Source organism: Pristiophorus japonicus, chromosome 13 (genome assembly GCF_044704955.1).
Source record: "Pristiophorus japonicus isolate sPriJap1 chromosome 13, sPriJap1.hap1, whole genome shotgun sequence".
NCBI lineage: Eukaryota > Metazoa > Chordata > Chondrichthyes > Pristiophoridae > Pristiophorus > Pristiophorus japonicus.
The window spans coordinates 69,844,460-69,869,345 of record NC_091989.1 but is presented as its reverse complement, the minus strand read 5'-3'; the positions used below and the strand labels follow the sequence as shown (position 1 = coordinate 69,869,345).

Genomic DNA, 24,886 nt, shown 5'->3' with positions numbered 1-24,886 from the left:
ACTGTCTGTCCCATCTGTGACAGAGACTGTGGGTCTCGTATTGGACTGTACAGCTACCTAAGAACTCGTGCTAAGAGTGGAAGCAAGTCTTCCTCGATTCCGAGGGACTGCCTATGATGATGATGCTGTTTTAATCTAGTACAGGATAGTTGCTAAGACATAATGCACTGTCTAAATTAATTTCTGATGCTGGTTCTATCACAGGTTCAAAGGCTATGGATTTGACAACGAACATATGGCATTTGAACTCCCTCGACACCTGGCTATGAGTGACATTGCTGTGCGGATCTTACACACCCAATATGACCACATATCTTGCCGCACCCCTTCTTTTTATGCTCATCGGAGGGCTTTTAAAAATAAGCCTGTTATATTTGAAATTATGGGGTATAGAAAGGAGGACGAGGTGGTAGAGACAGAGGCAGAGGTCGAGGAACTGCTAGCTGTTGAAGAGCAGCCAGCTGTTGAAGAACAAGAAGCTCTTGAAGAAAAGCAATCTCTTGAAGCCAAGCTAATGACTGATGAAGATGCACAGATTATTCGAGTATCAAGATCACCGGTATGGAGATGTTGGATTGCAATTTAGAAACATATCTAGAAAGTTTAATCAGTGGCTACATTACTTATAGTAAATCTGAAATGTATATTTAGGATGGTTCAATGCTTTTATACTCGTTCTTGTTTTCTCTCTAAACACAGATCTTAAACAGTAGTCCACATACTATAAACTTCCTCTAGCTCATCTCTCCCAGATGCACTGGGGCCAAAACTGCCCTCCGCCCCGTTTGGGCCGGATAATTTGAATTATCTGTTGAATTATTGCCCGAATCGATGGGGCAGGTAATAGAGGGAAATTGCCCTCTTCTCAAAAATCATCCGGCGGTGTTTGAGGCGGCAGAGGGGCGGAAGGCAGGCAGTGACAGCAGCGCATAACGCGGACGTGCCGCATCGCGCTGACGCTTAGCAACGTCCCTCCGCTTCACTTAAAGGGGAGGGACTCTGCGAGGCCTACTTGCTGTCCACTGGGCCACCAGGGAGGGCTTCGGCCGGGCCAGTGGCCCGGCACCCAAGAGAGGGTGCCGGGCTGCGTGTTGGTGGTCATTGTCGGGCCGACTGCAGAGTCGGCCCGACAATTAAAATAAAATGACGGTCAAGGCGGTGCGCCCTCCCCCTTTCAGGGTGAACACGCCGCCCAGCCACTGGCAGCTTCCCACTGCGTGAAGCGGTCGGGGGCACCGACAAGCGGTCGATCGACTGTTTGAGGACAATGTTGCTTCCGGGGCAGAGACCAGGCAGTGCGCGCTCTAATGATACCATTATCGCCATTCACACAGGAGCGGGTCAGATACCTTCTCCGCCTCAAAAGATGACGGGGCAATGTCCCGATTGTCAGGGAGTCCAGGCGGACTCTAATTTCCGCCCCGTTACCGCCTCTTTAAACAAAAGGGGCAATTTTGGCCCCACTGACTCTAGTTTAAGACATTTTACACCTGGTGACAGTGAGATTCAAATCATGCTGGCTGCTCTCTCTAACTCAAGACTGCCTGCGGCCTGCCAATATGAATCTGTAAGTGGAAGTTTCTGACCACAAGCTGTCAGTAATAAAGGGCTCCAGCCAATCAAGAGCCTGTCCTCTTCTTACAGAAACCGGCGTCAATCAAAGTCACTGTGACATGGGATTTAATTAAACTAAGTAGCCGTTCATCAATATTGAATTAAGGCGTTATCTGATGCTTGCCATTGAATAAGACAGGGTTGGCCACCTGGAACAACGACTGTCCTCAGTTTATCAATTTGCATTTATGAAGAACACCACAACCAGTTTGAACTGAAGTGATGGGTTTCCCTTTGAGAACTACCCTTTGTGATACTGTTACCTGCTGATTCCAGCAATGTGAAAATACAAGTTTAAAAAATGCCACACTCATGCAGGTATCAGACTTAACTTTCTTTCACTTCTGTATCTTGGAGACTCCTGTTTCTCTGCAGTGCCTCATCTCGATTCTTTTTTGCAATACAGTCTAATTTGTGTTGTTACATCCATCATTTTGCAGTTGTTCAGGCTATTCATAGTTTTCTACGATCAGCTTCAAATCTGAGCGATTTTGCATTGGAAGTGTGAAATAGAAAGATAGCTTACTCTATTTGTATTTCAAAGCAGTTAAGATTGACATTTGACACACAGTGATGCTCAAAATAAGGGATTGCCCATTTAAAATGGAAATGAGGAAGAATTTCTTCTCTCAGAGGGTTGTGAATCTTTGGAATTCTCTACCCCAGAGAGCTATGGAGGTCATTGAATATATTTAAGGTGGAGATAGACAGATTTTTGAAAGGTAAGAGAGTCAAGGGTTATGGGGAGAGGGCAGGGAAGTGGAGTTGAGGCCAAGATCAAATCAGCCATGATCGTTTTAAATGGGGGAGCAGGCTCGAGGGGCCAGATGACCTACTCCTGCTCCTATTTCTTATTTTTCCCAATTCCCTTCAAGTTTCCATACTTATGTCCTGCAGCTTCTCATCATTGCTTGAAGGGTAGATTTGCGAGCCCTTTGTGAGGTATTTGGCCCGCCAAGGGTGCCAATTGGAAGATTGCAGGTGTGCTGCCCACACTTTTCCAACCAGCACTGGCAGTGACTTGTTATCTTATCGCAGAAAATCTTCCCTAGGATGTAAACCCACACCTTACCCAAGAACTTGTTGCAGCAACAGAGAACGCCCCTGCTCTTCTTCAAAACAGTGCCATGTACCCGAGAGGGCAGACAGGGCCTCGGTTTAACGTCCCATCCAAAAGGTGACTCCTCCGACAGTGTAGCACTCCCTCTGTACTACACTGGGAGTGCCAGTCCAGATTATATGCTCAAGTCTCTGGAGAGATCCTACGTCCACAACCGGTGCATGCTTTGTAATACAGGTGCAGCGTCCCAAATCCGGAACCCTCAGGACCGAGGCCGTTCCGGATTCCGCGTTTGTCACGAATCTGGAAACACCCGAGCCCAGGTTTGGGTATTTCCGGATTTAGGAATGTCTTTGCCTGGGCCGAGGTAGGTGGGATCGGGCAGGGTTGGATGGCAAAGGTAAGAGGGAGCAGGCGAAGTCGGGCCGCCGAGGGCTGGGGCAGAGTTCGGACTGCCGAGGCGGAGGTGTCCGGATTTCGGAACATTTTCCGGTTTCCGGATGACCCCGCCATGGATCGGCCCGGATTTCGAAACATTCTGAATTTTAGAACTCCGGATTTCGGACGCTCAACCTGTAGCATGGCATTCAGGGAAGAGGGGCATAAGAGCACCTCTTTTTTTCTCTTCGATTGCAGGTTAGCCACCCATTTGGAAGGCAACCAAAGAAGCTGACTGTAACAACTGAGATGGATTGGCTGCCATCTGGGTGTCCTTGTACACGAATCACTGAGAGTTAACATGCAGGTACAGCAAGCAATTAAGAAAGCAAATGGTTTGTTGGTCTTTATTACAAGAGGATTTGAGTCTAAGAGTAAGACATCTTAATGCAATTATATAGGGCCCTGGTGAGACTGCACCTGGAGTATTGTATACAGTTTTGGTCTCATTACCTAAGGAAGGATATACTTGCCATAGAGGGAGTGTAACAAAGGTTCATCTACTGATTCCTGGCATGGGGGGATTGTCCTAGGAGGAGAGATTGAGTAAACTAGGCTGATATTCTCTAGACTTTAGAAGAAAGAGTAATCACATTGAAACATAAACAATTCTTCCAGGGTTTGACAGGGTAGATGCAGGGAGGATGTTTCCCCTGGCTGGGGAGTCTAGTACCAGGGGTCACAGTCTCAGAATAAGGGGTCGGCCATTTAGGACTGAGATGAGGAGGAATTTCTTCACTCAGAGGGTGGTGAATCTTTGGAATTCTCTGCCCCAGAGGGCTGTGGAGGCTCAGTCTTTGAGTATATTCAAGACAGATCGATAGATTTTTGAATATTAAGGGAATCAATGGATATGGGGACAATGCAGGAAAGTGGAGTTGAGGTAGAAGATCAGCCATGATCTCATTGAATGGCGGAGCAGGCTCAAGGGGCCAAATGGCCTACTCCTGCTCCTAATTCTTGAGTTCTTATCCTCTCGAACCTACTAGAATGCAAGTCCCTTCTGTTGCAAGGTCAGGACGAAGATACCTCGCGCTGCAGGACTGCAGCTAGGGTTGCCAACTTTGGCTCGACATATTCCAGGAGGTTTCATTAGATGAAACCCCGCTGCCAATCGCCCCGCCCCCCCCCCCCCCCCACGTTCCCAAAATTGGTCGCCCAACATGGCCATCATCATCAGCAGTGCAGTATTTTCCCATGGCTATTGGAAAGTGAACGAACTCTTCATGAATCGATTGGAAAATTCTCTGACTGTCAGTCAAACAGCCTTTCCTCACATCTCCATGTTTTCATAGCTAGTAAGAAAGTCTTGCATTTATATAGCCCCTTTCACGACCACTGGACGTCTCAAAGCGCTTTACAGCCAATGAGTATTTTTGGGGTGTAGCCACTGTTCAAATGTAGAAAACGCGGCAGCCAATTTGAGCACAACAAGCTCCCTCACACAGCAATGTGATAATGACCAGATCATCTGTTTTGGTTATGTTGGATGAGGGATAAATATTGGCCAGGACACTGGGGCTAACTCCGCTGCTCTTCAAAATAGTGCCATGGGATCATTTACATCCACCTGAGAGAGCAGTCGGGGCCTTGGTTTAACGTCTCATCCGAAAGACGGCCCCTCCGACAGTGCAGTGCTCCCTCAGCACTGCAATGGGAGTGTCAGCCTAGATTTTTGTGCTCAAGTTCGTGGAGTGGGTCTTGAACCCACAACCTTCTGACTCAGAGGCGAGAGTGCTACCCACTGAGCCACAGCTGACACGAAAATGAAAGTGTTCAAAGAAAATGGAAAAAACAACCTCACAACTGTTTTTTTTCATGCCTCTATGGTTTTTCACCTAGTTTTGCTCGCAGTTGTGTCCTGGAGAATAATCGTTAGTTCCTGGAGACTCCAGGACAATCCCAGAGGGTTGGCAACCCCTTCCCACAGCCGGTGGTCATTAATGCGTTGCAGGCCTGAATGGATCTCCATCTCCGATCCTGGGTGCAGGTCCCTGCATTGGGGGCACACCAGGATCATGCTAATGAGCTGAATCCACAACTACAGGTCATTCCTGGTCATGTCAGATGGAGCACACTTCAACTGAGGGGGAGGGATGAAAATTGCAGCCATGTTTTATTCAAGAAGTTTATTACATTTTATGAAGTTTATTGCATACCAATTATTTTGCTTTACTCTTTTGCTTTAGTGTTTGTAAGTAAAATTATATGTTTTGTACTTAAATAAATTTAGTGCACCATGAGGGTGTTAAATTGGAATCTTGTTCATTGACATAATACTGGGGAAATGTTTTATGTATGGAATAAAGAATTTTAGGCTTGTAGTGCCATATTTTACAATAATGAAAAGATACTTCACAAAACGTTTGGAGGAAATTGTACTGATCATTGAATATTCAGCTATTTTTCATTTAATGTGATTGCAATCATTAATATGATGGGGCCATTTGCTCCATAAAAGCTACCCTGTCACAATAGCAGCTCTTTAATTTATTAATAACAATCCCTGCCCTAATACTCTTAATTCTCAAGTAAGGGTAAATCTCCCTTTTAAACATCTCAGCTAATTTTGCATATATAGATTTCTGGGGTAATGAATTTCCAATTCTAATAATCCTTTGTATGGAGATTTATTTTCCCCCGGGGTTCATTTATAACTGGCTTAGTACCTATATTAAGATTATGTTGTAAGCAATCCAACATATATAGTCCTATCATGACACTACTGAAATGAACATATTCAATTGTGATTTCTTTATTACCAATAATATTTATAAAATGTAACCATTTCACCAATATTTTGTAGAGTGCATTCAGCACCAGTTCCAAAGATGAAGCAAAAAGCCAAACGCCAAGCATGGAGAGAATTATGGATATAGATATAAAGCTACCAAGTGTAGCACCTATTCAAGGTAGGAAATAAGTGCTGTGCAATTTTTTTTTCGTTTCGAGAAGTTATTGAATGCAATTTCTGCAGAAGGTTTGGGAACTCAAGCTGAATGAGATCCCTAACCCTAACCCTAAAAGCTGTGGATCCTGGCCGGGGGGGTGGGGGGGGGCGTCAATTGAAGTAGTCAAGGTTGAGATTGATAGATATTTGTTGGGTAAGGGTATCGAGGGATATGGAGCAAAGGTGGGTAAATTGAGTTGATGTACAGATCAGCCATGATATTTTATGGTGGAACAGGCTCAAGTGGCTGAATGGCCTACTCCTGATCCTATATTGGGGAGCGAGGAAGAAATTCCTTGGCCAATAGGTCACTTGGAAATGCAAGAAGGAACAAGTCACTCCAACTGTGAAAGACTGCCCAAGTACATGCAGTGAGTCCAACCAACATGCCTGAAAATAAAATAGAACTATTTAAGCTCACAGAATGGCAGTGTACTGCTCCATTCCCATGTACTGGTTTTAGTCCCGTGCCAACTATACCCTGGCAGACATACAATTAAATTAACAACTATTGAGAGCAATTATATCCTGAGAGGCAGGAATTAGAAGTCTCAAAAAATATGGTCACAATCTGAATAAACTGGGGGGGTGTTAGCACCACCAGTCAGCGCCTGCCACAAACCTCAGCGAAGGTTTAGCGTCAGCGCTGGCAGTTTGCGCTGTGCTCACTAGCACCGCCCACTGGGTGACGTTACCGAGTTTGCAACGCCCCCGTAGCGCTGTGGCCGCGAAATTGACCGCTTTCGCCCTGTCGTAGCGCTACTTCCGACAGGGAAAGCAGTCAGCACATCGATTGCCCCGGGGCGGTATCATCTGGAGTGCAAGCTAAGTGGTGAAATTGAATTCTTTTAACTTCTATTTATTTGTGGCAGCAGTGAGAAAGTGTGGGTGTAGGCCATTGACATTTTCCACAAGATTTTTTTTCCCCCCCCTCTTCAGGCGGCAACAAATTGGGCAGGCCTCCTGCGCTACCGCTCTGTTGGCGCCCAAAGAGGATTGTGGAACACTTATCTTAGCGCTCCACTCTCCTCTTGGGGCGAAACAACTGAATATCGTACTTGGAGACGGTGGACACTGCCTGGTGCTAAAGTTAGAGGAGGTGTCATTGCTTCAATGCAGTGAGGGCGGCACTGAATTTCCACCCTGGAAGTTTTCTGAGGGATATATATAATGAACATTAGGAAGCGAGAGGAATATTTGCTTTAAGCACACTAGGGAAGGAATTCAACTCGCGCCCAAAGGGAGCGGCATATCAGGGCCACTTGGCAGATGGCCCGAGGCCAGAGCCAAATTTGACATCAGGCCTCATTTGAATGGAAGCAGCAAACTGTGGGCGCGAAACAGGCGTCCCCAGGCAGCGCGCCAGTCAGGGGTTGACAAATTCCGTTTGGCTACAACACCAAGCTGGCCCACAGGGTGGGACATGGACAGGGTTGGGGGGGGGGGCGGTGGGGGTGCTAGGGAGGAGGAAGTGAAGCCATCGGGGGGGGGGGGGGGGGGGGTGGCTAACTCTTTGTATTTTTGTGGAGTCAGGAAGAGCACTCCTGTTCTGCTCCTTCTGGCTCCACAAAAATATAACTTTGAAAAGGTTCTGTGGCCATTTTTCGAGCAGCTGCCAGCGCTCCCTTTAAGGACCACTCAAGACCTTGTACAACTATGTAGAACTTGCGTGGTTAAACCTCTTTCCATTTGTACCTCAATTTCGCTTTGAGGTCTTAGAACCGGCGTAGGACCCCGATTTGCATAGTACAGCAGCCTTTCGCCTGTTTCAGGTTGGCCAACTGCTTGGCCATTTAGAGACTTGAATATGGAATTAGGTGGGCCCTGGGCGTCAATAGAACAGCTGAGGTGACCCCCGATTCTCAACTTGTTTTTCAGGCACAAAATAGACCGCCATTAGTTAAATTTCTCCTGCATTGTCAAGGATAAAGGTACTAAAGACCTGAATGGTTTGTTTTTAGGATGGGATGGTGGATGGCATTATATAGGAGTTACACATTCTGAGCAACTTCACCTACATTCCAAAGTACTTAAAGCCACAGTTGGCCCCTTGAAAAGGAATGATATTTTCAGTATCTCAATTTGAGCACAAGACTTGAGCTCATGGTTTCTGTCTTGAATTTATACTCAACCAGACATTGACCACGTAGCGCCCATTTTTCATGCCCCAAACTGGCGGGCAGCAAGCGGGCGCACACTTCCGGCCGGAAGTGCATATTGGGTAAGGAAACACAAGAGGCGTCCTTTACCCATGCCAGAAACATATGCAGATAAGGTGCCTAATGACTGCTTGTGGTCCCTGCTCCAACATGAGGCAGCCTGCCAACCAAGAAGGTTAGTAACTTAACTGAATGTGGAGCCAGAGGATCAGGACTACTGAATCTGACCCCACATTAAAGGACCCAATCATCGCACCTGAACCCCCTGTAATCACTCTTGTTCCTGACACACCTTCCGACCTTCCCCCCGCAATCGCTGTCACTCCCAACCCCTCTTAATCGGCGTCTCTCCCGACCCCCCCAATTGCCACTGATCCTGATGCCCCCCTCCCCCCACAATCTCTGTCACTCCCGACCCCTGTTCTTTCCCATATTTCTGCAAATTTTTCCTTTTTAAGTATATATCCAATTTCCTTTTGAAAGTTACTATTGAATCTGCTTCCACCACCCTTCCAGCAGTGCATTCCAGATTATCATAACTCGTGGTGTAAAAACGATTGCTCCTCATTTCCCCTCTGTTCCTTTTGCCAATTCACTTAAATGTGTCCTCTGGTCACCAACCCTTCTGCCAGTGGAAACCTACTAGTAAATCTCCTCTGCAGCCTCTCCAAGAACTTGATGTTCTTCCTAAAGTGTGGTGCCCAGAATTGGACACAATACTCTAGCTGGGGCCTGACAAGTGCTTTAGCATAACTTCCTTGCTTTTGTACTCTATGCCTCTATTTATGAGCCCGTATGCTTTTTTAACAGCTTCGTTAACTAGTCCTGCCACCTTCAAAGATTTGTGTATGTGAACCCCTAGGTCTGTCTTGTTCCTCACCCCCTCCTGATACAGCTGGCAATCAATGACGACCAAGTTTGCTGGCAACACTGGCTGTACTGAAGTACCTCATCAATACTGTCCCTTCGTGTGTGGAAAGTCAGAAGTATCTGATCCTGTTTGAAACTTGTTTTCTAGCGACTAGTAAGACAACAAAGAGAATACTTGCTTAAGCTATACACAACATGGCCACAGTTACCCAGAGGGGTTAGGGAGGTAAAGGAATGGTGATAATGAGTTCTTCCCACTAAGGAAACATGGAAAGCGCAGAGGAGCTCTGCACTATGTGCAGGTGTGGCTACAAAGATTTAAGGAGGCAAAGCTGTAGTGTCCTTACACCTTACTATAGAATCACACGAGGCATGTACTGCAGACAAGGTCACTACGTGACCTGAACCTTTATTCCCAGAACCAAGAAGTGCTGGCCCTGCGTGAGACCTCCCTTTATATACCTGGATGACCAGGTGAGGAGTGTCTCCCACAAATTCACCCCCTGTGGTCAAGGTGTGCATTTCTCAGGTGTATACAGTGTACAGTGTTGTTACATAAAGGTTACAGTCATGTGAAGGTTACAAACATGACATCACTTCCCCCCAACGTGTTTGGGTCAAAGATTGACTCTTTCAGGCGGGTGACGCTCTCTCGTGGAGGGCCGCAGTTGGGGCTCTGGTGGTTGAGCCTTGTCATGCGTCTCTGTTGCCTGAGGTGATTCCGGCCTGTCCGGGCTGGCCGCAGGGACTGTGCATGCTGCTGAATGTCCTTGTTGCTCGTTCACTGGCGGTGGTGTGGGTAACATCTCATGATCTTCCTCAGGTTCTTCAGTGTCCATGCTGAACCTTTTCTTTACTTGGTCCAGATGTTTGCGGCATATCTGCCCATTGTTAAGTCTGACCACTATGACCCTATTCCTCTCTTTGCCAATTACAGTAACCTCAAGCCACTTGGGTCCCAAAGCATGATTGACCCTGTATTCGTTCTCATCGATTTCTATGCATCTCCCCACTGAGTTGCGATCATGGCACTCGATTTGGGACTGGCGCTTGCCCTCAACAATGTCTGACAGGGCTGGATGAATGAGGGACAGCCGCGTTTTAAGCGTGCGCTTCATGAGTAGTTCCACGGGCGGCATTCCCGTGAGCGAATGCGGGCGGGATCTATAGGCCAGCAGGAGGCGCGATAGGCGGTACTGAAGGGAGGGTCCTTGAATCCGGAGCATGCCCTGTTTTATGATTTGAACCGCACGTACTGCCTGGCCATTGGAAGCCGGCTTGAACGGTGCTGTCCTGGCGTGTTTGATACCATTACCCGACATAAACTCCTGGAATTCATAGCTAGTGAAACACGGGCCATTGTCGCTAACCAGGATGTCCGGCAAGCCGTGGGTCGCAAAGACCGTACGCAGACTCTCCTCAGTGATGAACGTCGTGCACGAATTCAATATGATGCACTCGATCCATTTTGAGTACGCATCGACAACAATCAGGAACATTTTTCACATGAACGGGCCCACGTAGTCTACGTGAATACGTGACCATGGCCTGGTGGGCCAGGGCCATGGGCTGAGTGGGGCCTCCCTGGGGGCATTTCCCAGCTGAGCACATGTCGTGCACCTGCGAACCCAGTGTTCCAGGTCTGAGTCAATTCCCGGCCACCATACATGTGACCGGGCAATGGCCTTCATTAGCACAATGCCTGGGTGCTCGCTGTGGAGTTCCCTGATGAATGCCTCCCTGCCTTTCTGGGGCATGACTACCCGGCCGCCCCATAGCAGGCAGTCGGCTTGGATGGAGAGCTCGTCCATCCGTCTGTGAAACGGTCTGACCTCCTCGGGGCACGCTCCGTGTGCGGGCGCCCAATCCCCAGTCAGGACACATTTCTTTATCAGGGATAGGAGGGGATTTTTGTTGGTCCAGATTTTGATCTGGCGGGCTGTGATGGAGGAGCCTGCGGTGTCGAAAGCCTCAATGACCATGACCATCTCTGCACTTTGCTCCGACGCCCCCTCAGTGGTCGCCAGTGGGAGCCTGCTGAGCGCGTCAGCGCAATTTTCGGTGCCTGGCTGGTGCCGTATGGTGTAGTCACACGCAGCCAGCGTGAGGGCCCACCGTTGTATGCGAGCTGACACATTGGCATTGACAGCCTTGCTGTCGGACAACAGGGATATTAACGGCTTGTGGTCCATTTCTAACTCGAAGCTTCTGCCAAAAAGGTACTGGTGCATCTTTTTCACCCGTAGACACATGCGAATGCTTCCTTTTCAACCATCCCGTACCCCCTTTCTGCTTGGGAGAGCGACCTGAAGGCATAAGCCACAGGTTGGAGTTGGCTCTCTCATTACTCTGCTGCAACACGCACCAAACCCCATAGGATGATGCATCACACGCTAAAACCAGTTTCTTACAGGGGTTAACATAGAAACATAGAAAATAGGTGCAGGAGTAGGCCATTCGGCCCTTCGAGCCTGCACCGCCATTTAATAAGATCATGGATAATCATTCCTTCAGTACCCCTTTCCTGCTTTCTCTCCATACCCCTTGATCCCCTTAACCGTAAGGGCCATATCTAACTCCCTCTTGAATATATCCAGTGAACTGGCATCAACAACTCTCTGCGGCAGGGAATTCCACAGGTCAACAACTCTGAGTGAGGAAGTTTCTCCTCATCTCAGTCCTAAATGACCTACCTCTTATCCTAAAACTATGTCCCCTGGTTCTGGACTTCCCCAACATCGGGAACATTCTTCTCGCATCTAACCTGTCCAGTCCCGTCAGAATCTTATATGTTTCTATGAGATCCCCTCTCGTCCTACTAAACGCCAGTGAATAAAGGCCCAGTTGATCCAGTCTCTCCTCATATGACAGCCCAGCCATCCTTGGAATCAGTCTGGTGAACCTTCGCTGCACTCCCTCAATAGCAAGAACGTCCTTCCTCAGACTAGGAGACCAAAACTGAACACAATATTCCAGGTGAGGACTCACCAAGGCCCTGTACAACTGCAGTAAGACCTCCCTGCTCCTATATTCAAATCCCCTAGCTATGAAGGCCGACATACCATTTGCCTTCTTTACCGCCTGCTGTACCTGCGTGTCCACTTTCAGTGACTGATGAACCATGACACCCAGGTCTCGTTGCACCTCCCCTTTTTCTAGTCTGCCACCATTCAGATAATATTCTGCCTTCGTGTTTTTGCCCCCAAAATGGATAACCTCACATTTATCCACATTATACTGCATCTGTCATGTATTTGCCCACTCACCTAATATGTCCAAGTCACCCTGCAGCCTCTTAGCGTCCTTCCCACAGCTCACACCGCCACCCATGAGCCCTAATTTTGTTTAATAACCTCTTGTGTGGCACCTTATCGAATGCCTTCTAAAAGTCCAATACACCACATCCACTGGTTCCTCCTTATCTAATCTATTCTGCTAGTTACAACCTCAAAAAACTCTAACAGATTTGTCAAACATGATTTCCCTTTCATAAATCCATGTTGACTCTGCATAATCCTATTATTATTTTCAAAGTTACCACGTCCTTAATAATAAATGTTAGCATTTTCCTTACTACTGATATCAGGCTAACTGGTCTGTAGTTCTCTCTCCCTCCTTTCTTAAATAGCAGGGTTACATTTGCTACCTTCCAATCCACGATAACAGTTATAGAATGTATGGAATTTTGGAAGATGACAACCAATGCATCCACTACCTCTATAGCCACCTCTTTTAAAACCCCACCAGGTCCAAGGGATTTATCGGCTTTCAGTCCCATTAATTTCTCCAGTAATATTTTTTTGCTAATACTAATTTCTTTCAGTTCCTCATTCTTGCTAGACCCTTGGTTCTCCACTATTTCCAGGAGGTTTTTTGTGTCTTCTTCCTTGAAGACAGACACAAAGTATTTGTTTAATATCTCTGCCATTTCCTTAATCCGCATTATAATTTCTCCTGTATCAGCCTGTCAGGGCCCCACATTTACTGTCGCTAATCTTTTCCTTTTTACATACCTATAGAAGCTTTTACTGTCTGCTTTTATGTATCTTGCTAGTTTACTCATATTCTATTTTCCCTTTCTTTATCAACTTCTTGGTCCTCCTTTGCTGAATTCTAAAATCCTCCCAAACCTCCAGCTCACTGCTCTTTTTGGCAACATTATGGGGCCGAAATTGCCCCCCTCTAAGCTCCATTACCGCGGTAATGGGGAAGTCAGGCCTTTCTGACTGGTGGCAGGCAGATGGTACGATCCATCTGAAATTGTCCCCAGGCCGGGGGGGGCAGAAATGGGTTTCTGCCACGCCCCGTGTTCCTGCCCCATCAGGCACGCGCTGACCCCTTTCCGTCCCATGAGGGAAATTGCCCCGCAGGAGTGAAGCCGCCACCGCTCGGTGCTCCCGACAGCTTTTCCCGGTGGGAAGCTGACAGTGGCTGGGCGGCGTGTCCGCCCTTAAAGGGGAGGGCACATTGCCACGACCGCCATTTTATTTTAGTTATCGGCTGGGTCTGAAGTCGGTCTGACAATGACTGCCTGAGGTTTGACCCGGCCAAAGCCCTCCCTAGTGGCCCAGTGGGTGCCACCAAAGTGGCTGCAGAGCTCGCAGCGGCCCTCCCCTTTAACTGAAGGGGAGGGACATTGCTACGTGTTAGCGCCGCGCTGACATGCTCAGCATGGCGCTGATGACACCACCTGTCTTCCGCCCTGCTCCCGACGCACTTCCGCCCCTCAGCCGCCACAACAAATTTAAACACAAAAAGAGGGCACTTTCTCTCTATTCTCTGCCCCATGGATTCGGGCGGACAATATTCAATAGATTTGAATTTTTGGGGTGGAGGGCAATTTCAGCCCCTATAGGTCTCTTCCTTTGACCTAACACTATCTTTAACTTCTTAGCCACGGTTGGACCACTTTTCCTGTAGGGTTTTGTGCCTTAAATGAATGTATATTTGTTGAAAATTATGTATTAATTCTTTAAATGCTAGCCATTGGTTGTCTACCATCATATCTTTTATTGTAGTTTCCCAATCTACCTTAGCCAACTCGCCCCTCATACCTACGTAGTTTGCTTTGTTTAGACTTAAGACCCTAATTTCTGATTTAACTAAATCACTTTCAAACTTAATATAAAATTCTATCATATTATGGTCACTCTTCCCTAAGAGCCCATTTACTACAAGATTACTAATTCTCATTACACAATACTAGATCTAGTCTGTTCCCTAGTTGGTTCCTCAACATACTGATCTAGAAAACTATCTTGTATACATTCTATTAATTCGTCCTCCACACTATTACTGCAAATTTGGTTTTCCAGTCTATATGTAGATTAAAGTCCCCCATGATTACTGTATTACCCTTGTTACATGCGCCTCTAATTTCCTGTTTATACTCTTGCCTACATTACAACTACTGTTTGGGGGCCATTAAAAAACTCCCACCAATGTTTTCTGCCCCTTGCTTTTTCTTAGCTCCATCCAAACTGATTCCACTTCTTGATTTTCTGAGCTAAGATCCTTTCTCGCTACTCTTTCTCTTTACCCCATTCATTATTATCAGGGCTACCCCTCCTTTTCCATTTTGCCCATTTCTTCTAAAAGTTAAGTATCCTGGAATATTTAATTCACAACCTTGGTCACTTTACAACCATGTTTCCGTAATGGCTATTAGATCAAACCTATTAATTTCTATCTGCGCTATTAATTCATCTGTTTTGTTGCGAATGCTTCGCACATTCAGATATAGTGCCTTTAGCTTTTGATTTTTTTTCTATTTGTCCTTGACATCACCTTAGTCACTGATGTCCTATTACCTTTGTTGCTCTCTCTATCCATTCCCGACCCACCCTTACCCAAAACTCTGCTCTGCTCTAGAGCCTTGACCCGATCATATGATTCCCTGGCACTAGGGTAAGAGTTTAGGATGGCGTTTAGGATGGAGAGACTGCTGGAGCAGGGAAAGGCCTGAGGTATCCTTGTGGGGACCGGAGGAGCTCTCCTGCAAGGAAACAGGAAAAGAGCTAAAATAACTTGCCTCGCTGGGTCTCCTCTAGCTCTGGATTTACCTCCCGAGAGAGTTCCCGCACAGACTTGTAGTCGAGTCCTGATGACATAATTGGAAACCAATTTGCATATTTAAACAAGGGCCTTGCTGACATTGGGCTGGTGTCATTGGTGCCTGTAACTTACAATTGCCATTGGAAGGATCGGGGTGGGAGACCAGTAGATAAGTCTCCCATTCCATTTTAACTGCCCACCCCATCCAATTTCTGACAGACAGAGGGAATTAAAATGATCTTCCACTGACTGTCTGACCCCATGGCACTATTTCGAAGAAGAAGAACAAAGGCGATCTCCCCGGTGCCCTGGTCAGTATTTATCCCTCAAGCAGTATCACTCAAAAATAGATGATTATCACATTGTTGTTATACAGGGTCTTGATGAGACCGCATCTGGAGTGCTGTGTGCAGTTTTGGTCTCCTTACCTAAGAAAGGATATACTTGCCATAGGGGGAGTGCAGCGAAGGTTCACCAGACTGATTCTTGGGATGGCAGGACTGTCGTATGAAACATAGAAACATAGAAAATAGGCGCAGGTGTAGGCCATTCGGCCCTTCGAGCCTGCACCACCATTCAATAAGATCATGACTGATCATTCCCTCGGTACCCCTTTCCTGCTTTCTCTCCATACCCCTTGATCCCTTTAGCTGTAAGGGCCATATCTAACTCCCTCTTGAATATATCCAATGAACTGGCATCAACAACTCTCTGTGGTAGGGAATTCCACAGGTTAACAACTCTCTGAGTGAAGAAGTTTCTCCTAATCTCAGTCCGAAATGGCCCACCCCTTATCCTAAGACTGTGTCCCCTGGTTCTGGACTTCCCCAACATCGGGAACATTCGTCCCGCATCTAACCTGTCCAGTCCCGTCAGAATCTTTTATGTTTCTATAAGATCCCCTCATTCTTCTAAACTCCAGTGTATAAAGGCCCAGTTGATCCAGTCTCTCCTCATATGTCAGTCCTGCCATCCCGGGAATCAGTCTGGTGAATCTTCGCTGCACTCCCTCAATAGCAAGAACGTCCTTCCTCAGATTAAGAGACCAAAACTGAACACAATATTCCAGGTGAGGCCTCACCAAGGCCCTGTACAACTGCAGTAAGACCTCTCCCTGCTCCTATACTCAAATCCCCTAGCTATGAAGGCCAACATACCATTTGCCGCCTTCACCGCCTGCTGTACCTGATGCCAACTTTCAATGACTGATGAACCATGACACCCAGATCTCGTTGCACCTCCTCTTTTCCTAATCTGCCTTCGTGTTTTTGCCTCCAAAGTAGATAACCTCACATTTATCCACATTATAATGTATTTGCCCACTCACTTAACCTGTCCAAGTCACCCTGCAGCCTTTTAGCGTCCTCCCCACAGCTCACACCGCCACCCAGTTTAGTGTCATCTGCAAACTTGGGGATATTACACTCAATTCCTTCATCTAAATCATTAATGTATATTGTAAAGAGCTGGGGTCCCAGCACTGAGCCTTGTGTCACCTCACTAGTCACTGCCTGCCATTCTGAAAAGGACCCGTTTATCGCGACTGTCTGCTTCCTGTCTGCCAACCAGTTCTCTATCCATGTCAGTACATTACCCCCAATACCATGTGCTTTGATTTTGCACACCAATCTCTTGTGCGGGACCTTGTCAAAAGCCTTTTGAAAGTCCAAATACACCACATCCACTGGTTCTCCCTTGTCCACTCTACTAGTTACATCCTCAAAAAATTCCGGAAGATCCGTCAAGCATGGTTTCCCTTTCATAAATCCATGCTGACTCGGTCTGATCCTGTCACTGCTTTCCAAATGGGCTGCTATTTCATCTTTAATAATTGATTCCAACATTTTCCCCACTATTGATGTCAGGCTAACCGGTCTATCATTACCTGCTTTCCCTCTCCCTCCTTTTTTAAAAAGTGGTGTTACATTAGCTACCCTCCAGTCCATAGGGACTGATCCAGAGTCGATAGAGTGTTGGAAAATGATCACCAATGCATCCACTATTTCTATAGGCACTTCCTTAAGTACTCTGGGATGCAGACTATCAGGCCCTGGGGATTTATCGGCCTTCAATCCCATCAATTTCCCCAACACAATTTCCCGCCTAATAAAGATATCCTTCAGTTCCTCCTTCTCACTAGACCCACTGTCCCCTAGTATATTCGGAAGGTTATTTGTATCTTCCTTTGTGAAGACAAAACCGAAGTATTGGTTCAACTGGTCTGCCATTTCTTTGTTCCCCATTATAAATACACCTGAATCCGACTGCAAGGGACCTACGTTTGTCTTTACTAATCTTTTTCTCTTCACATATTTAGAGAAGCTTTTGCAGTCAGTTTTTATGCTCCGTGCAAGCTTCCTCTCAAACTCTATTTTCCCCTTCTTAATTAAACCGTTAGTCCTCTGTTGAATTCTCAATTTCTCCCAGTCCTCAGGTTTGTTGATTTTTCTAGCCAATTTATATGCCTCTTCCTTGGTTTTAACACTATCCTTAATTTCCCTTGTTAGCCATGGTTGAGCCACCTTCCCAGATTTATTTTTACTCCAGACAGGGATGTACAATTGCAGAAGTTCATCCATGTGATCTTTAAATGTTTGCCATTGCTTATCCACTGTCAACCCTTTAAGTATCCTCTGCCAGTCTATTCTAGCCAATTCACACCTCATACCGTCGAAGTTACCTTTCCCTAAGTTCAGGACTCTAGTTTCCAAATTAACTTTGTCACTCTCCATCTTAATAAGGAATTCTACCATACTATGGTCACTTTTCCCCAAAGGGCCTCGCACAACAAGATTGCTAATTAATCCCTTCTCATTACACATCACCCAGTCTAGGATGGCCAGCTCCCTGGTTGGTTCCTCGACATATTGGTCTAGAAAACCATCTCTAATCCAGGAAATCCTCCTCCACCGCATTGCTACCAGTTAGGTTAGCCCAATCTATATGTAGATTAAAGTCGCCCATGATTACTGCTGTACCTTTATTGCACACATCCCTTATTTCTTGTTTCATGCTGTCCCCAACTTCACTACTACTATTTGGTGGTCTATACACAACTCTCACTAGCGCTTTCTGCCCTTTGGAATTCCGCAGCTCCACCCACACCGATTCAGGGTTGTACAGGGTCAACAACTTATTAGAACAAAGCAGGTTCCGCTCCCGATTGAAAGCCCGTTCTTGACAGTCCCCCCAAAACCATTCACAACCCTTATGCAGGAGCACGTGTAGCGGCTCCAACAATGTGCTTAAGTTCGGCAGAAAGTTCCCAAAGTAGTTCAAGATTCCCAGGAATGACCACAACTCCGATGTGTTGCCGGGCCTGGGCGCACGACGGATCGCCTCCGTTTTGAATTCGGTAGGCCGGATCCCGCCTGCGACAACCCTCCTGCCCAGAAACTCGACCTCTGGGGCCAAAAACACATTCTTGGACCTCTTTAGTCGCAAGCCTACCCGGTCCAGTCGGCGTAGCACCTCCTCCAGGTTGTGGAGGTGTTCCTCGGTGTCTCGACCCGTGATTAGGCTATCATCTTGGAATACGATTGTTCCAGGAATGGATTTAAGCAAGCTTTCCATGTTCCTCTGGAAGATACCGGCCGCTGAACGAATGCCAAACGGACACCTGTTGTAAACAAATAGCCCCTTGTGCGTAGTGATGGTGGTCAGAAGCTTGGATTCTTCAGCCAGTTCCTGAGTCATGTAGGCTGAAGTGAGATCCAACTTGGTGAACAGCTTGCCACCTGCCAGTGTGGCAAAAAGATCCTCCGCTCTCGGAAGCGGGTATTGGTCCTGTAGTGACACTCGGTTGATGGTGGCCTTGTAGTCGCCACAAATCCTGACCGAGCCATCCGCTTCAAGGACAGGAACGATGGGGCTTGCCCAGTCACTGAATTCAACAGGCGAAATTATGCGCTCTCTTAGCAGCCTGTCCAACTCACTCTCAATTCTCTCACGCATCACATATGGTACGGCTCTAGCTTTGTGGTGCACTGGTCTGGCGTCCGGGGTGATGCTTATCACTACTTTGGTACCTTATAAAGTCCCGACACCAGGTTGAAAAAGTGACTCGAATTTCTGTAGGACCTGTGAGCATGAACTTCGCTCCACAGATGAAATGGCGTGCACATCCCCCCCCATTTCCAGTTCATCTCGGCTAACCAGCTCCTCCCCAAGAGCGCAAGACCATTCCCCGGGACAGTCCAGAGTAGCAGCCGGTTCTCCGATCCATTGTGTGTGACCACCAAGTTTGCACTGCCTAGCACTGGGATGATCTCTCTGGTGTACGTCCGTAACTGTGTGTCAATGCGTTCCAGTTTGGGCCTGTTAGCTTTGAGTGGCCATAGTTTTTTAAATTGTTGGGCACTCATAAGTGACTGGCTGGCTCCTGTGTCCAGCTCCATGCGTACCGGGATGCCATTTAATGGGACGTTCATCATCATAGGTGGCATTTTGGTATACGAGCTGTGGATGTCTGCCACATGAACCCGCTGGACTTCAGCGTCCATAGCTTTGCCCCAAGCATCAACCTGCCTTGCAGACCCCTCGTCTGGTTCCTCTGCCTCATAAACTAGCCTCGCTACGAACTTTCAGCACATTCTGGCCAAATGTCCACTGAAGTTACAGTTTCTTCAGATAAATTGTTGAAACTTACAGGTTTTCGCAGCATGTCTGCCACCACACCTCCAGCATGAGCTGAGATTGTTGTGAACAAAGGAACTGTTACCAGGCATTCCTCTCTGATTGTCTCTTTGATTACTCCTGAGCACTCTGTTGGTGAGTGTCAATGGTCCCATCCCGGGACACATTGTCCCTTGTGATGGCGTGAATTGCCAGTCCCCCTGCCATTGTCTCTGTTGCTGGCCCACCCTAGAGTCTGTTGCTGCCTGGGCGGTGTCGAATTGCCCTTGCCTGCCTGCGGGATTCTGAGTCGCGTTTACAATTTTAACTCCCTAGTCCAGCGCCACGTTGGAACCAGGACTGCGCGCGTAAATTATCTTGGTCTCCTCTTCCCCTGCCATGAAGATCTGAGCTATCAACGCTGCCCTTTCCAAAGTCAAGTCCTTGGTCTCAATAAGCTTCCTGAAAATCCCGGCATTACCAATGCCCTCAATGAAGAAATCCCTTAACATCTCCCCCCTGCAGGCATCTGTGAACTTACAGAGGCTGGCCAAACACCGAGGGTCTGCAACGAAGTCCGATATGCTTTGTCCCTCCCGACGCCGGTGTGTATAGAACTGGTGCCGGGCCATGTGTATACTGTTCACCGGTTTGAGGTGCTCACTGATCAGTATGCTGAGCTCTTCAAAGGACTTGTCCACCGGACTCTCGGGTGCGAGCAGGTACGTCTTGGATCCACAGCTGATCAGTAGATGCGCCCTCCGCTTGTCAGCCGATTCCTCTCCCAGCCAGTCCTTCGTGACAAAGTTCTGCTGGAGTCTCTCAACGAAATCGTCCCAGTCCTCACCAACACAGTACCTTTCCTCTCTGCTACTGGTGGCCATCCTCGTGGGTTGTTGATTCCCGTTTCTCGTCGCCAAATAGAAACATAGACATAGAAACATAGAAAATAGGTGCAGGAGTAGGCCATTCGGCCCTTCTAGCCTGCACCGCCATTCAATGAGTTCATGGCTGAACATTCAACTTCATACCCCATTCCTGCTTTCTCGCCATATTATATAGTAAGGTGTAGTGTCCTTACACCTTACTATATAATCACACGAGGCATGTACTGCAGACAAGGTCACTACCTGACCTGAACCTTTATTCCCAGGACCAAGAAATGCTGACCCTCCCTTTATATACCTGGATGACCAGGTGAGGAGTGTTTCCCACAAGTTCACCCCTTGTGGTCAAGGTGTGCATTTCTCAGGTGTATACAGTGTACATTGTTACGTAAAGGTTACAGTTATGTGAAGGTTACAAACATGACAAACGCAAAGCATTAATGAAAACAATGACCTTGACAATGATCTCTGGCGTTCTTGCTAGAATTTGTGATCTTATTTATGATACATAACTCTCATGGTGTACGTCGGAACAAACAAATGAAATTGGGATGGCAGAATTTGTTGTCAATCATGAGATGAAGAGAAAGGGCAGAAGTGCTCCTGCCTTGACCTTACTGCAAGCTCTGGGTATTAACATTCACCCAGCAACAATCAAAGTATGGGAATAGGAACTTCTAATTTTAGTTGGTTATCTGTGGGGAAATTCAGAGATACAACTACTTATCTGAGTTAGATTGTCAACATTTGTGTGCACAAGCTAGCTGTCTAGGTTTGGGTTACAGATCAGATACTGCAAGCCTTATCAGCTCTGTGTCATGCACCTTATCCAACAACAGTAACAACTTGCATTTATATGGCACTTTTAACAATGAAAAATTTTCCAAACTGCTTTATAGATGCATGAGATGAAAAGAAAACTGAGGCAAACTGAAGAAGAGATAACGAGGGGTGACCAAAAGCTTGGTCAAGGAGGTGGGTTTGAAGGGGGATCTTGAAGGAGGAGAGGGAGGTAGGGTCAGAGGGTTTAGTAGGGAGGAGGAACTGAGGGAAATCTTTATTAGTCGGGAAATTGTGTTGGGGAAATTGATGGGATTGAAGGCCGATAAATCCCCAGGGCCTGATGGACTGCATCCCAGAGTACTTAAGGAGGTGGCCTTGGAAATAGCGGATGCATTGACAGTCATTTTCCAACATTCCATTGACTCTGGATCAGTTCCTATCGAGTGGAGGGTAGCCAATGTAACCCCCCTTTTTAAAAAAGGAGGGAGAGAGAAAACAGGGAATTATAGACCGGTCAGCCTGACCTCAGTAGTGGGTAAAATGATGGAATCAATTATTAAGGATGTCATAGCAGCGCATTTGGAAAATGGTGACATGATAGGTCCAAGTCAGCATGGATTTGTGAAGGGGAAATCATGCTTGACAAATCTGGAATTTTTTGAAGATGTTTCCAGTAAAGTGGACAAAGGAGAACCAGTTGATGTGGTATATTTGGACTTTCAGAAGGCTTTCGACAAGGTCCCACACAAGAGATTAATGTGCAAAGTTAAAGCACATGCGATTGGGGGTAGTGTGCTGACGTGGATTGAGAACTGGTTGTCAGACAGGAAGCAAAGAGTAGGAGTAAATGGGGACTTTTCAGAATGGCAGGCAGTGACTAGTGGGGTACCGCAAGGTTCTGTGCTGGGGCCCCAGCTGTTTACATTGTACATTAATGATTTAGACGAGGGGATTAAATGTAGTATCTCCAAATTTGCGGATGACACTAAGTTGGGTGGCAGTGTGAGCTGCGAGGAGGATGCTATGAGGCTGCAGAGTGACTTGGATAGGTTAGGTATGTGGGCAAATGCATGGCAGATGAAGTATAATGTGGATAAATGTGAGGTTATCCACTTTGGTGATAAAAACAGAGAGACAGACTATTATCTGAATGTTGACAGATTAGGAAAAGGGAAGGTGCAACGAGACCTGGGTGTCATGCTACATCAGTCATTGAAGGTTGGCATGCAGGTACAGCAGGCGGTTAAGAAAGCAAATGGCATGTTGGCCTTCATAGCGAGGGGATTTGAGTACAGGGGCAGGGAGGTGTTGCTACAATTGTACAGGGCCTTGGTGAGGCCACACCTGGAGTATTGTGTACAGTTTTGGTCTCCTAACTTGAGGAAGGACATTCTTGCTATTGAGGGAATGCAGCGAAGGTTCACCAGACTGATTCCCGGGATGGTGGGACTGGCCTATCAAGAAAGACTGGATCAACTGGGCTTGTATTCACTGGAGTTCAGAAGAATGAGAGGGGACCTCATAGAAACGTTTAAAATTCTGACGGGTTTAGACAGGTTAGATGCAGGAAGAATGTTCCCAATGTTGGGGAAGTCCAGAACCAGGGGTCACAGTCTAAGGATAAGAGGTAAGCCATTTAGGAACGAGATGAGGAGAGACTTCTTCACCCAGAGAGTGGTGAACCTGTGGAATTCTCTGCCACAGAAAGTGGTTGGGGCCAATTCACTAAATATATTCAAAAGGGAGTTAGATGAAGTCCTTACTACTCGGGGGATCAAGGGGTATGGCGAGAAAGCAGGAAGTGGGTACTGAAGTTTCATGTTCAGCCATGACCTCATTGAATGGTGGTGCAGGCTAGAAGGGCTGAATGGCCTGCTCCTGCACCTATTTTCTATGTTTCTATGAGAGGTTTAGGGAGGGAATTCCATTGGCAGCTGCACATATGGCCTAGGTCTTCTTGACAACTTGCTGTTGCAGGTGAGAGTGCAGGGGGCATGAAAGAGGGATTTAAGGGGATGGTTGGTGGTGGATGATCCTGGAGTAGTGGGTGATTTTGGCAGAGGAGAATGAGGCCACATGGTTCTTGATGTGGTCCATCTAGATCTGATGAGGAATGGCCAGATACACTCAAGACTGTGCTATTTGGACTCAAGGGAGCAAAGATGGGGGCCACACCAAGGGGACTGGTCAGGATGGGAGAGATTAAAGGTTTTGCTGGGGTAACTCTCCACTGAATTGGATAGCTATTTATTTTATTCTTATTTTAGTTCAGGCATTTTAACACCCACTGTGTATTATGTAATGCTTTTAAGTCCATCGTTTTATCTTTTTTATTGGATAGTTTCACTAATAGCCTTAGTTGGATGCAGGTTGGTACACAGTTGATCTTCATGTGGAGACATTTCCACCAACAGGGTTATGGCACTGGACCAGCAGCTTGGAGGTCATGAGTTCACATCCCACCATGGCAAATTGTGAAATTGAATTGAATAAATCTGGTAATCTGTGGGCTGGCAACAGTGGAAAAAAATGACCATGAAAGCTGCTGGATTGTTATAATAACCCCACTGGTTCACTAATGACTTCAAGGAAGGGATACTGCCACTCCTGCTCGGTCTGGCCAACACGCGACCCAAGTCCGACGTTATTTGGCTGAATTTTACCTGTGAGTGGGTTCAGGTGTGGGGCAGGAGGCCGGATAGCATGTCACTATCCCAAACTTTCCATCAGTGCGCTCTCCACTGTGTGTTTAACTTAATTAGATCATTTGGCTGAGTCATGCGGGTTTTCCGGCCAATTAACTGGAGCGTGTCTGGTGATATCACGGATGATTCGCCTTTATCCTGCCCATTTAAAGGAGCCTTGCACACATCAGAGTTGAAGGTTTTTGTAGGCAGTTCTGAGAGGTGCCTGTCGCTGTTACATCCAAAACTTTGATTGTGAGGGTGCAAGCATTTATAGACAACGATGCAGTCTCGGTGCCAGAAGGCTGCGCCCAGGTTTTCTGATTCCTCCCTGGACATCCTGTTCCAGGGAGTGAGAGCACGAAAGGAGGTCCTCTTCCTTGCTGACGGCAGGAAGAGGCCAGCCAGTGAAACAAAGAGGGGATGGCTGGAGATCGTGCTCGAAGTGAACAGCAGGGGTATTGTGAGCCACTCCTGGATGCAGTGTAGGAAGAGATTTAATGACGTCATGAGGTCAGGAAAGGTGAGTACAATGCCACATTCAACTGCATCCTGATGTGTGTGTCATCTCAACCCCATCACTCTGCCTTCCCAAGCCTACTTTTGCACGTCACTCCTAACACCAACCTTACAGGTGCTCTCATCCCTCACTTTCTATGCACCTACTCACATCCCCATCTGACTATCCACCACTGGCACTCGCCCTCATGACCAACAGATTGTAAGAGCTTCTAAAAGTAAGAAGGAAGAGAGTTGCCAAAGGAAGCATTGGT

General features: G+C 47.0%; 1 protein-coding gene across 1 annotated transcript in view; it reads left to right on the top strand.

The window, feature by feature from the left end:
- Positions 1 to 24,886, top strand: part of dnai7 (dynein axonemal intermediate chain 7) — a 125,656-nt gene that overhangs the window by 48,231 nt on the left and 52,539 nt on the right. Inside the window, exons 9-10 of the mRNA XM_070896767.1 lie at positions 205 to 559; positions 5,919 to 6,024. Of these exons, the coding sequence (XP_070752868.1) occupies positions 205 to 559; positions 5,919 to 6,024 (461 nt within the window). The remainder of the gene's footprint in view (positions 1 to 204; positions 560 to 5,918; positions 6,025 to 24,886) is intronic.